The sequence below is a fragment of the Peromyscus maniculatus genome, chromosome 6 (assembly GCF_049852395.1).
Source record: "Peromyscus maniculatus bairdii isolate BWxNUB_F1_BW_parent chromosome 6, HU_Pman_BW_mat_3.1, whole genome shotgun sequence".
NCBI classification, from domain to species: domain Eukaryota; kingdom Metazoa; phylum Chordata; class Mammalia; order Rodentia; family Cricetidae; genus Peromyscus; species Peromyscus maniculatus.
In genome coordinates, this window is record NC_134857.1 from 140067393 (window position 1) to 140081187 (window position 13795).

The window sequence follows — 13795 nt, forward strand, 5'->3', positions numbered from 1 at the left end:
GCAAATGTGTGTTGCATATGAATATATGCATGTGTATGCATGAATGTATATAGAGGTAGGATTGAGGATAGGAAAGTAGGTGGTAGGCAGAGGAGAAAGTACCAGTTTCACTAAAATAGAGCAAAGCATGCATTTTGAATATAGAATATGATAGAGTGACAGGAAATTTGGGGTGTAAGAATATTTGAAGGCTTGGCAAGATGTCTCAGGGGTTAAAGCACTTGTCATACAGGACTAAGAGTCTGAGTTCAGTCCCAAGAATCCACTTAAGGGTGGAAGGAGAGAGCTGATTTCACAAAGTTGTCATCTGGTTTCTGTATGTGTGGTATAACATGTGCACCTTCCTACATTATATACACACAATAATAATAAATATAATTTATAAAAGAATATTTGAAGGAAGGGGTGATTCATTAATTTGGTTAATATTTAATGAATATCTGTGTTAAGATATGGTACTATAACTGTGAGCAGGGCTGAGGTAGACTCCGGCATTCATTAGCCTCTAGTATGTGTTGCAAAAGAGTGACATATACAGACAGTAAAATGGGATAAAGCATACAGTTCTGAACCAACAGGACACTGTGGGAAAAACATATGGGGTCCTTGCTAAATTTTGAAGGGCTAAGAAAACAGGAATGAAAAGATGCAATTCTTGAAGTTAAGAAGGCATTAGTTTGATATGAACAGAGGTGCTAAACCCTATCTCCAGTCCTTTGTAGTTCACTGTGTATAAGGGGTTTCCTTTTAGAAATTTGATGTGCTAGTGAAGTGAGTGTAGTGTGCCCAAATGACAGCACTGAAATAGCAGCCTGCCTATTCTGAGGCTCTGTCAAGTACTTGGGTACATTGCCTTCTTTATCTTTCATGGCCTTATGAAATAGGATTTACTATAATTTCCATTTCATAACTGGAGAAGTTCAGACAATTTTCCAGTCAGTCCTGCATTGGTCTCAGGTGGCAAGGTGGGCTCAGATCCCAGATTGTCTTCAGGGCTGACCTCTTTTCATCTCCCAAAGTTATAGAGGAAGGGACAGCCTGGGTCGAAGAAGACAAAGGACCACAGAGGAGCCAGATAATCACTCACTATGCCATTTATAGAGTTTCCATTTTAGACTGAGGACAGTATAAAAGCATTGAAAGTATGTTTTGTTTTGATTCAGACAAAGTCTCATATAGTCGCAGCTGGCCTAAAACTTACTATGTAAACTAGGCTAGTCTCAAACTCACAGGTATCTGCCTGCCTCAGCCTTTTAGGTGCTGGATTGAAAGGTATGGGCCACTGAAAGTATTTTAGAAACTACCTCTCTGGCTTCAGTGTGAAATACTATCTCAACTAGTCCATAGGCAGTAGCAGTGTGAGGAGTTGAGAAGAGGAGTAAGTCTGAAAAAAATCAGAAAGAATTGATGACGTGAATTGTTTGGTTTCCTCATGATCTGTGGCACTTCAGATTCATTAATCTACAAACAGCTAATGCTCCAACAGTGTTTCCAATTGTTCAGCCTTCATGTAGTTGCTGCCTTATTGCTGAAATAAGAAAAGACAGATTTTTTTTTTTTTCTGAAAAGGGTATCTCTGTAAAGGACTAGACACAAGAAATATATTATCCCTTTGTCCTTGTCATTGCATTTACAGACTTTTAATTTCAGCCAGGCAATAATGCATCAAAATACAGAAATGGAAATACTTCTCTCCACAATGCAAATGTTTGACAGGATGCAGAAAGATGAGAGAGATATATAGGGAACTGACTGCTGGCTGGTTTGTTAAAAAATCATGTACATTCATTTATATAACAGTTCACACCCAACCCTGGATGGCATCTTAATAACACAGGCAAGGCCAAATTTATAATTAGCTAAGTACAGTTTTGTCAGACATTCCCTAGATATAAGACAGGGTTAGTTTTGTTCTTTTCTTAATTGAAAGCATCAGGAAAATACCAATCAGGTCATGGAGTTTTTGATTGAAGAAGAAGTGCTGGCACAAATAGCCCCAGATTATATGTCTGTTGGAGGCTGGAAGTAGACTGGTTTGAGTTACTTCCATCTAAGGTAACCAAAAAACCGCTTGTGACTGGCAATGTGGGAATGCACATGAGGGTTGTGAAAGTTTTTTAGTATTTTTCTCCCCAGGGCAAAGGCCCAAGCAAATCAGGGTTTCTTTCTGAAGCTAAAAAATGTTTTGACACCATAGAATAATTATTTCTTCAAATATAACTTGATTTCCCCCTTTCTTTTCACTTACTTAGTCAGTAGTACTGCCTAGCTCTCCTGTTGCTCCATGGAAAGGAAACTTGTGTATGCTATATGTATGTATGCCATGTAGACCAGACTTGTGAGAGCAGGTCCTATGTTTCTACCTCTCCTGGGTGGAGGGTAGGGGAGGATGTATAGGGAGCTAACTGATGGCTGGTATGTTAGATAAAAGAATGGAAAGTTAGACTTAATCAAGGTTTTCCAACCAGAAGATTGAAGATAAGATGGACACTAGCACCATCGCACATCTAGCTTTTGTCTTTGTACTATCTGGCTGTCTAGTACTAGTTTTGAACAATTGCACATAAGTGAAAAGCATTCAGATGACTTCTTCCATCACTATTGCTCACATCACTCATACACAGAAGCCAAGCTTTTGTCAGTCATCTGCTTTTGGTTATTGGAGTTTATTTAACCTCTTTATAGCTCTCTGTCACCCACCTCCACCCATTGCCATCTCACTTCTTACTTTCAATTTGCTTAGCAGAACAAGGCAGTGTGACTAGTATAAAGCCCCCCTTATAGTCTATGTTTCCTGATGTGGAAGGACACCAATCTTTCTGAGATCTTTGTGTCTGTGATGACCCCCACAGACCATATCTGCTCTTACATAGTCCTGTAAATTTCTTCATGTGAGAGTGCCACCCCTTAACCTGATGGAAGTAGTAATTTTAATTTTAATGAACTATAGTGCCAATACATAGTTAGTTCCCTTCCCTATATTCTGAAATGAATTTTTCACTAACCCAAATATGTGTCCAAAAGTATTTGAAAAACATGAAATTTGCACAGCACAGTAGAATGATGGACTTCCACACTAAAGGACCAGTCCAGAATAGGAGTGGAAAACCATTGATTTCAGATCTAAACATACTTATTCTAATACGTTATGCCCTTATTCCACGAGACTGATATAAGCAGACTATTTTATAGGTAGTTTTTCCCAATGTCATATGTAACTTTGGCCATCTTGCCCATCTCCCAAGGAGTTCAAATAGGATAAGCAATCTTAATTATGCCTACAAGGTGTCAGGTAGCATTGCCCAAGCAGTATCCCAGGTTATTTGAACAGCATTTAGCTTGTATTTCTAGATTTCACATATATCAGTGAAAAATGGCAAAATGTTGAGGCTATAAGCCAGGATTCATTAGCTACTGAGATGTTTTGGGAATATTGGCTTTCTAAGTTCTTCAAACACAGGAAAAATAGCATCCTTGTCTCCAACTACACAGGGAATAAGTAGATAATGGGTAAAATTAAGGCACAACAGGCATAAACATAGTAAACAGCTAGAGAATTTTGAACTTGATCTGTTGGAAAGATGGGAAAAAAAGAAGAGATGATGTTTTGGTCATCATGAAAAACTGTGGTGTGTCTGAGGTTTCCTGATGCTCTATTGGTGGACCTGCACTGAGATTATGAAGAAGGATGTTTTTAGTAAACAGATTACTGAATTTAAAAAAAAATGAGAATTGTTTCTTTTGGTGTTTTTATAAGAATAGCTGCTTCCTTATCGCATGTTCATGTGTATCCATGTTTCATTTTTTGGAAAGAAGTTTCATAAATTGCCCAGGAGCACATGAATAGTGAATGGCAGAGGTGAGTCTTTAATTTCCATATGACTCACTCCCCAAGTCCTGCATTCCCTACAACTTTTGTCTGAGAAACAGATTTCAAAAGACACCCAGGCAGCACACTTTATGGAAAAGCTTCTCAACTCCAGCCAGACCCTTATTTAAAAAGAAAAACAAACAAACAAACAACCCCAGAAACCTTAATTTCTGGCTTTTCTCTTTTTAAAAAACTAAGACAGTCTGGTAAAATGGATTAGTACTACTTCACATTTACTACTGAAGAAACGCATGGTTCTTCCTCCTTAGACAGCCTCATTCCCTACCCACATTAGTCTGCCTTTACTATATATGCAGTGACAGACAGAACCACAGGAACTGGTATCCCCAGGCTTCCAACTTGGTACTCTTTGACTCACACTACAATTCTCAAGTTCTTCACAGAAAAGATATTGTTTTTGTTCAACATATTCTGACCCCATGCTTGGCTAGAGGGTTTCAAAGATGATTTTGAACCTTGTCCCTGCTGGGAACACAGTAGAAAGCTTTGATCAGAGTTGAGTAGCTCTTCCATGAAGCATGATTAATTTTGCTGCTGGATGTTTCCTCAAATTCTACTGTTTTATCTGATGAAAGTAGGAGGAACAGCAGGGCTAGGGGTGATTCATATGAAAGTTGTGATACAAATCAAGTGATGGTCTTTAGAAATTTCTGGGCATATTTAATGTATACAACATGATGTTTTAAGATGTTTATAGCAAAAGGATTACTTATAGTGAATCAAATTAATTATTGTCATTACTCTTGCAGCAAAACCACAAAAGAAATGGGTAACTGATATGATGGAGAGTTTTCCTTCTTTCCCTTCCTTCCTTTCATCTTTCCTTCTTTCCCTGCCCCGCCCCCCTCTCTGGCAGTTCTAGGGATGGAACCTAGGATCTGCCACTGAGCTGTGTTCTCAGGCCTGATAATTTTCTTTTAAGGCTACTTCAGGATCATTATCTTTCTCATGTTATTATTAACAATATAGCTTTATGCAGTTGTTCAATATCTGAAAGCCTCAGTTTACTTATTAATCAAAAGAACATATTAATTTCTAGTTATTAAAGTCAATAGAAAATTAAATTAGGCAATTTAAATTAACCACAGAGGTTATTGCTACTGAAAATTGAGTAACTGTGTATTAATATAGTGTGTACATTTTTTACTGCTTTTCTTTGAGCATCCTCAGCAGATTAGAAGAACTGCTGATGCTGGGCCAGGGCAGGGGTTAAACCTGTTTGATCTTCTCTCTGCCTGAGATCTGCTCTACCTAGGCCTATTGCTGGTTGTTTTTTTTTTTTGGGGGGGGGGGGGGCGGGGGGCGGTGCCCAGGGTCGGAGTTTCTCTGAAAGCATAGAAGGCATACCTACTGTTTCACAGTGTATTTCACGGTGAAACATTTGACAAATAAACTGTTCAGTCAAATATATTCTACTTTCTGATTTACTTTCATAATGAACTGGAATACCAGTTTTAAATTTAGGATTCTTGGACTGCTCAAAATTATGTGCAAGAATATGACTGATCAGGAAGCCATTTCAACCCCTTTCATCTCCTACTCATCTTATAGAGAGGAGCCTTGTTGCTTGTGCAATGGCATTCCAAACTCTGAGATCTAGTTCTGTGTGTGTGTCTTTCTGTGAATAGCAGCCTTTTAGTCATTATTGACCACACAAATGGTTGTTTAGTTCATCTTGAATACCAGGTTTTGGGGGAAAACATATAAACCCTGAAAACAAGATCAGATTTGCCCATAAAGAGTATTTCCAGAGTAGCACAAAAAAAGAAATAGGATATTGGATGGGTAGCCTCTGGATTTGCACATTTCCTGTCCCCTAGAATCTTCAAATCCTTTGAAGAAGGGAGGAAATAAAGAGACCCACAAACATTAAAAGTGGGATTCTTGCCGGGCAGCCAAGGCATACACCCTTAATCCCAGCACTCAGGAAGCAGAGCCAGGCGGATCTCTGTGAATTTGAGGCTATCCTGTCTACAGAGTGAGATCCAGGACAGGCACTAAAACTATACAGAGAAACCCTGTCTTGAAAAAAAAAAAAGTGGGACTCTTTAATAGGGTGAGGCCCAAATTGAGTTTACTCTACCCATGTATAAGAATTGCCCTATTCTTACAAGGAGAATAGTTTTCCAAGGAAAAGAATATGTGAACTATTATTGTAGCCTGAGGGAGCTAATAACTTCTACCTTTTTTTTTTTTTAACATGTGTGCTCTTGAATCTAGCGATTATCCAAGTGTCCTTTCAACATCACTAAAAAAGTGATAGTACTAGTTCCTAATGCTAGCGTTAAAAGGGAGAAAGGATGGTTCTACTATTAAATTCACCATTGGGAATGCAGTCCAGTTCCTCTTATTAACCATGAGACTGTTATATATGGAGTGATTAAAGCTAGTGTGGTCTTTAGCCAAGGAGATAGCCAAGCTCTGAGGATTGCTTTAGTTGAGTTGGCAGGGGTGGGAGAATGGGGTGAGGGGTGGGGGGAGGGGGTGGCAGCACACAACTTCCTATATGAATAGTTGCTGTTCTTCCTGGTTCTCTATATTGCCTGATCTTCAAGTATAGTCTTTGCTTAGATAGTACTAATGAGAGGAAGCCTTTTTTGTGTATAGTTCTTTGTCCAGTTACCCTGTTGGAAGCACTGTGCCTCACCCCACTCTGCAGTTGATATATTCTCAGTGACTTGAGACTGGGTCACATAAATTGGTTTACTTTTCCAGAATAATCCCTCTATGGGAGTTTAGGCTGTAGATATCAAGAAATCCTACTTTACTTATATTAGACAGTAATAATGAATCATCTTTAATCCACATCAGACTGGTAAATGGAAAAACAGTCATTCTATATTCCTAGTAATTTATATGTATTCTAGTTTAGTAGAAATTGATTAGGTGTGTGTCACATACTATGTAGCATGTAGTGCTTTCACTAACCTGACCTCTGTTAGTCAGATTTTACTTTACAATTCAACAAACTGAGGATTTACAGTTAGTAGTCAGTCTAGAATTGATCCCAATTTCCATTGGTGGTTGGTTTTTCATTCATTGTGGAAATGTGGGATTGTGCTTTATTTATTTATTTTTTATTTCATTAAAACTATTTGTGAACTTGCTCACTACAGTACAAAATGCTCAAAAATTGATGAATTCAATTTTATTAGTCTAATCTTCCTATTGAGAAGTAATAAATTAACCCTACCAGAGTCTCTGTTGATGTGGAAGTATATGTACATCTACCTATTCTCACTATCAGTGTATGAATTTTTGTTTTTAGAGAATTAATTTTGTCTACAATATGAAGGAATTTTGAGTTTCAGAGAAATAGTTTCTTGTAAGTGAAAAGTACAGTTTTATGAAGGGTGATTTCAGATAAGTGTGTCTCTAGAGGTGAGCATGGAAGGAATTCAAATGTCTGAGTTGTTTTTCTGTTACTGCTACAGGTAAAGAAAGAACTTTATTTAATATATACTTTGGGGAACTGACAAGTCATGATTAAGTGGCTCTATCTGTTCAGTGATGGCCTCCTAGGTACATATTGAATGTCATCATAATAGGAGTATGTGTAAGAGGGAACAGTCACATTGCGAGACAGGAAACAAGAGACTTAGGAGAGGTCAGACTCTCTTTTTATAGCAGTCTATTCTGGTGGGAAATTATTCACTCCTATTATTAATCCATTCTTGAGGGTGGAGACCACAGTGACTTAATCAAAATCCACTAAACCCCACCCCTTAAAGGTTTTACTGTTTCATCACTGATACATTGTTGACAAAGCCTCTTGGGAGATATTCTCAAATCATTTCCATAACAAAGAAGAGTGTTGAGAAAAAAAAACATGTAGATGAATTTTTAAACAGTCTTATTAAATAAGAAACACAGAGCCGAATACAGGGGTAATAGCCAAAGAGATCAGAAAAATAGTGAATAGCCACAACTAGCTATTGGTGAAATTATTAAGGCCACTCCACATAGTTAAAAGGATATTTATTTAATGGCATAACTTACAAATTAAGGGTTAGGTAGGTCGCGGGGTCTGGGGAAGGGGTATCGCAGTCCAGTGGTGTTCTCTGGAGCTCTGCTTGGTCCACCTCCACCGTTCAGGGTCCTGGAACAGAGAGAGCACTGGCCCATCCAGATCTTTGGTCTCCAGGCGCCTCCTCTGGCCCCGCCTCGTAAGCGTAACAGTTGCCAGAGTCTCAATGGGGGTTGGAACTTCCAGATCAAAGCTGGAATGGCTACCCACTACAACTAGCCTTAGCTTACCACTATGCAGTAGCTTCCCCAGAGAGAGCTTCTTCCTGTCTAACTTGTGCTTTTATTGCTTTCCTGTTCTGCCTTCTTATTGTCTCAAAGCCCAGCCACCTCACTTCCTCGTCACTGCCTATCTATACAGACCTCCAGGTCTCTATGGTTGGTACTGGAATTAAAGACGTGTATTACCTTGCTTGGCTGTGTCCTTAACCACACAGAGACTCTGCCTGCCATGTGATCAGATTAAGGACGTGTGCTACTACTACCTGACTTCTGTTTATGGCTTGCTATGTGACCTCTGATCTTCAGGCAAACTTTATTTATTAACATACAAATAAAATATCATATTTCAGAACAAATAAAATATCACCACAAAAACAAGCAAAGAAACTATGATAGTCAAGTATTTAAGGCATTTATGTGGTACAGCAACTTCCATGTTGCTCTTATAGGCATATTTTAGACCAGTAGTGCAAGTTACAGGAGGATAGCTTCTAATCATGATTCAGATTCTGAGCAACTGTGCTGCCTTAGAGAGAATGAAGTTCTTATCTCTGGTAGAGTTTAAATGGAAGTTCTTCCCACTCTGCTATAGGAAGAGATCCAGAATCCATACTAGACTTTAGTACTGTGACTTCAATCTTTGGTTTGAGTTTGATAATAACATCTCTTTTGTTTTGTGGATTCCATGGAAGAGCATGTGAAGATTTTGGAATGTTTCCCAAGTTTTTTCCTAAAATCGTTTATAAATTGTCCATCTTTTCTCTCACAGGAGAAAATGCAGAAGTTTCCATGGATGTTTCCCTGGGTTACCGTGATGATATGTTTTCTGAATGGACTGAAATGGCCCATGAAAGAGTACCACGTAAACTCAAATGTACTTTTACATCCCCCAAGGTAGGGTATCTTTTTGCTGAGTTGACAGTGTTTCTTTCTTGGCATGGAGTAACACCAATCAAGTGATTTTTGGTGTCCCATTAGGGACAGAATGTTGTCATTTTCTTTTTCTGAAGTGAAAGAAAGGCTATACTCTACACTGAAGAAATTCTTGATCATGCTTTTTCTCATCTGTTGTCTTCATCTTAGTTGTTCCTGAAGGACTTGTGTAAGATCAGACAAATTTGATCCTTCTTCTAGCATTGGTTTTTAAAACTTTGCTTTTGCCATTAAGTGTAAGGACAAAGTTAGTAGTGAGAATGGCAGGTAGAAGCCTATGAATACCATGCCTAGCATACATAGCCTTGTATTTTTAATCTAAATTAAAGCATGGATTTGGAATAAAACATATGTGGCCCCCATTCCAGGTTACGTCACTAACTCAGTGTTCACAGTCAAGCTTTATAATTGCTCTATTTTTTTTCTTCTGCAAAATGGAAAGATAATGTATAGTAGCTCTTGGGGTTTTTTGTTTGTTTGTTTTTTGTTTTTTGTTTTTTTTGTAAGAACCAGAGGAAATCATGAACACCTACATGTACAGTGGCTTTATAATTTAACATTATGTCTGAGACATGCTTGTGAGTCAAATGCAATGTTAACAAGATGAACTACATAGGCAGAAAGTGTCAACTGTAACTCTCATAGACAAAGTTTACCCAGCATGCAAGTACATGTTGCATTTTGTTTTCTTGGCTTTCATTATACAAATGTGGTTTGAGGACCAAGGGTATCAGTGTAAATTGTGAGCCTATGGGAAATACAGATTCCCAGGCCACACTTAAAACCTGTTATTTTCTGCTGATATGTAAATAAACTATAAATAATAGAAGTTTATTTGGGCCGGGCGGTGGTGGCTCACGCCTTTAATCCCAGCACTCGGCGGATCTCTGTGAGTTCGAGGCTAGCCTACAAAGCGAGTTCCAGGAAAGACACAAAGCTACACAGAGAAACCCTGTCTCGAAGATACCAAAGAAGAAGAAGAAGAAGAAGAAGAAGAAGAAGAAGAAGAAGAAGAAGAAGAAGAAGAAGAAGAAGAAGAAGAAGAAGAAGAAGAAGAAGAAGTAGTTTATTTGGTTCATACTTGTAGAGGCTGTCTATAGTCATGACACTGGAATCTGTTCAGGTCTTTTATACTACACTAAACATGGTAGGAAGGTAATCATACCCATATGGGAGAGGAGATGGGACAAAAGTGGGCTTCACATAGCAAAACTTCTCTCTTGATTACTAACCCATTTTCACAATGACAGTACTAGTTCTTTCATGAGAGCAGTATGCTATGACCAATTCATGATAACAACTAAATTTCAATATTATTATTGACAGGGACATTCAAGCCATAATAACTCCTGACTCAAATCACAGGAGAAAGGACCAAAGACTTCATTTTAGTGTACTTTGAACTCATCCTCTTAGAATGAATAAAACTTGAAAAGTCCTATCCCAGACCCTTTCTTTGCTGACTGTCTAAATATAGAGTTCTCTCCTAAACAGCCTTAAAGAATTATTTTGTGTAGGTTCTTGAAGGTAATTTAATAGGTAAAATGAGAGGGATCTAAAAGCTGGAGAAAATAGAGACATAATTAATATTTCAGAATTTTTTATGAAGTTGAAGAAATTTTCCTCCTATATGTGATGTAAGTTGGTTATATCTTTCAGAGAAGAGCCTGGTTAAATATAAGTTTCAGGGCTTTTGGATACAGAAAATTTTATCCACATAAAAAGAAGTCTTTTTCACTTTTCCTTACACATTGGGAGGTATGTGTGGGGGCGCTGCCTGTAACTGCTTCTCAGTGACAGGAGCTTAATTATCTTTATGATGTGTTGATCTCCTTCTCAAAAGAGATCAGACTTTGAAAGGTGTGAAGAAAATGAATCATCAAATCTATGCATTTTGATTATGGTAAAGTTTAATCTTGATTCTGAAGATTAAATGAGAAATTGCTTTAAAGCTCTACGGTCTCTAGTGGATTGTGAAGTCAAGAAAAAAAAGTCAAGTTGCTACCTGCTATAATTTGCCTTAATTAGGCAGTCTTATGCCAGAGTTAGGGGAGGGGATGGAGGGTGGGAGGAGGGGAAGGCAGGTGGGAGGGAGTGGAAAGGGGAGAAAATAAGAATATTGTTTCTTTTAAGAGCTATAAATACTGGTAGAGAGAGAACTTTAGAAAGCAAAACCAAAGCATGGTACACATACATATATGCAAGCAAAGTACTCAATATATATAACATACAAATAAGTAAATACATTAAAATGGAAGGAAGGAACCAGGGAAACAAGCAAACCCTCCAGCCCCTAACTACATGTGGTGGATTTGACATTAATCCTGCTAAGCAGCTTGAAATTTATTTCCATTAATTCCTACAGATTTGTATTTCTAGACTTATTTGTAAGTAAAGGAGGAAACAGGAGTTCAAGGGCAGAGAGACCATTTATATAGGAAGAATTCTCCAATATGCATCCATAATTTAGAAAGAAGCAGAACTCTTTACACAAAATTATTTTACTTTTAAAATCTTATTTGCCACCACTAATCAACTGGTGATGTCTGACAAAACCCTCATACTTTAAAAGAGAAGTTTTCATGATCCATTACTGATGCATGTCTAGGCTAGAAAGGGATTGACTAGTCATGTTTGACTAGGCAAGGAAGGGCAAAAAAAAGTAGAAGTGCATGAACTGTTTATTTGCCAGTTTTATTCCACCTAATCTATAAGTGTCTCCTGTTCATTATACTCAGGATTAGTACAATATCCTGACTGTCCAGTAAAGAGGCCCTGCCACCATTACAGAAGGTGCTGAATCCTTTCTATGCTAAACTATAGACTCCTGCTCATCTTCTCACTGGATTCTATACTAGTTGTTTTTCTCTAATTTTACAAATTATTAACACCACATGAAACAATTTGGAACTAGGAATGAGAAATAATTCACCTCTATTCACTTATTCAGGACACATCAAGTTTTCCTGAGTGTAGATCTGATATTAATGGCAGACTTCCAGTTACTTAATTGGAAAAAATCTCTGCCTGCTACAGCTCATACTTCTGCACACCATGTTCACCTCCCATACCCACCTTTAATAGGCACATACACAGGATGCCTTGAGATGTGTACAGAATTTATTTCCCCACTACTACAAAGTCTTAAATTGTTAGGAAGTTCAAGAGGCTTTCTTGGGTATTGGGCTAAATTTCTATTTAGTTAAATTTTCAGCTGTCTCTTGCCATTTTGGCTGTTGGGTTGTTAGGAGGTTCAGGTTGGGTGCAGAAAATTCTGAAGGAGCATCTCTAGCAAACTAATCCCATCATTCAAGGCACTGTATACAACTCTCTCTATTTTGTTTTTAAAGACATTTTTATTTTATATGTATGAGCATTTTTTCTGTGTGTATGTAAGTATACCACCTGCATGGAGTTTGTCTTAGTTTGGGTTTTTGTTTCTTTGGAGAAACACCATGACCATGGCAACTCTTATAAAGGAAAACATTTAATTGGGGCTGGCTTATAGTTTCAGAGGTTAGTCCATTATTATCATGGTGGGACATGACGGCATTCAGGCAGACATGGTGCTAAAGAAGACGCTGGCTGTCCGACATCTTGATCTGCAGGCACAGGGCATAGCTTGAGCATGGGAGACCTCAAAGCTCAGCCCATAGTGACATACCTACTCCAACAAAGCCACACCTTCTAATAGTGCCATTCCCTATGGAGGCCATTTTCTTCAAACACCCACACAGTACATGGAAGCCAGAATAAGGTGCTTTGGAACTCAAGTTATAATCAGTTAAGCTGTTGTGTGGATGATGGGAATTGAATTTGAGTCCTCTACAAGAACAGCAAGTGCTCTTATCTGTGGAGCCATTTCTCCAGCACCAATGTACTGCTGCTTTACTTATTTATTGGGGGGGGGGGGTTAGATCAATAAGAGGAAGATAATTTTAACTTTTTATATTTGACTGTGAAAATAATTAGCCATCATTAATATTGTGATGGACTTCAGCAATGGCTTTCCTCCTGGACACACAAGGAGTCTTTGGAGGTCTCTTAGGAGTTGCCTAAAATAGTAGACCAGAGAGCAGTCTGATGTAAAGCTCTAATGTGGATTCTAGGTCTGAGAAAGGTATCAAAGGACAGAAGAGATCTCTACTTTTTACCTAAATTTTTTTGGGGGTTTTACTTCAAATGGACAAATGGAGCTGATTTCTTCTCTCTCTCTCTCTCTCTCTCTCTCTCTCTCTCTCTCTCTCTCTCTCTCTCTCTCCCTTTCTCCCTCTTTCCTTTTCTCCTCCCTCCCTCCCTCCCTCTCTCCCTCTCCCTCTCTTCCTCCCTCTATTTCTGTGAAGTAGTTCAGTGGACACCAGGATTCCAGGATTCCTTGTAGATCTGAGCCTTTAATGTGCACCTTAACACATTAGCATTTTAAAAATTAATGATATGAGCTCAATGCAAATGAATGCATATAGTCTTGTAAATAGTAATCTGCCTCAAACCATCTAATCTCTTTCCAGACTCTAGAGCATGAAGGTCGTTATTATGAATGTGATGTCCTTCCTTTCATGGAAATTGGGTCAGTGGCTCATAAGTACTACCTTCTAAATATCCGGCTACCAGTGAATGAAAAGAAGAAAATCAATGTTGGGATTGGGGAGATAAAGGATATTCGGTTGGTGGTAAGTAAGTGTAACTGAACCAACAGATTGTGCCCTTGAAGCAGCAGTCAAG

At 38.3% G+C, this 13795-nt stretch overlaps 1 protein-coding gene across 1 annotated transcript in view; it reads left to right on the top strand.

Moving 5' to 3' along the window:
- The window catches only part of Wls (Wnt ligand secretion mediator), a 116864-nt gene that overhangs the window by 52989 nt on the left and 50080 nt on the right, over window positions 1–13795 (top strand). Inside the window, exons 3-4 of the mRNA XM_006998053.4 lie at window positions 8910–9034; window positions 13582–13743. Of these exons, the coding sequence (XP_006998115.1) occupies window positions 8910–9034; window positions 13582–13743 (287 nt within the window). The remainder of the gene's footprint in view (window positions 1–8909; window positions 9035–13581; window positions 13744–13795) is intronic.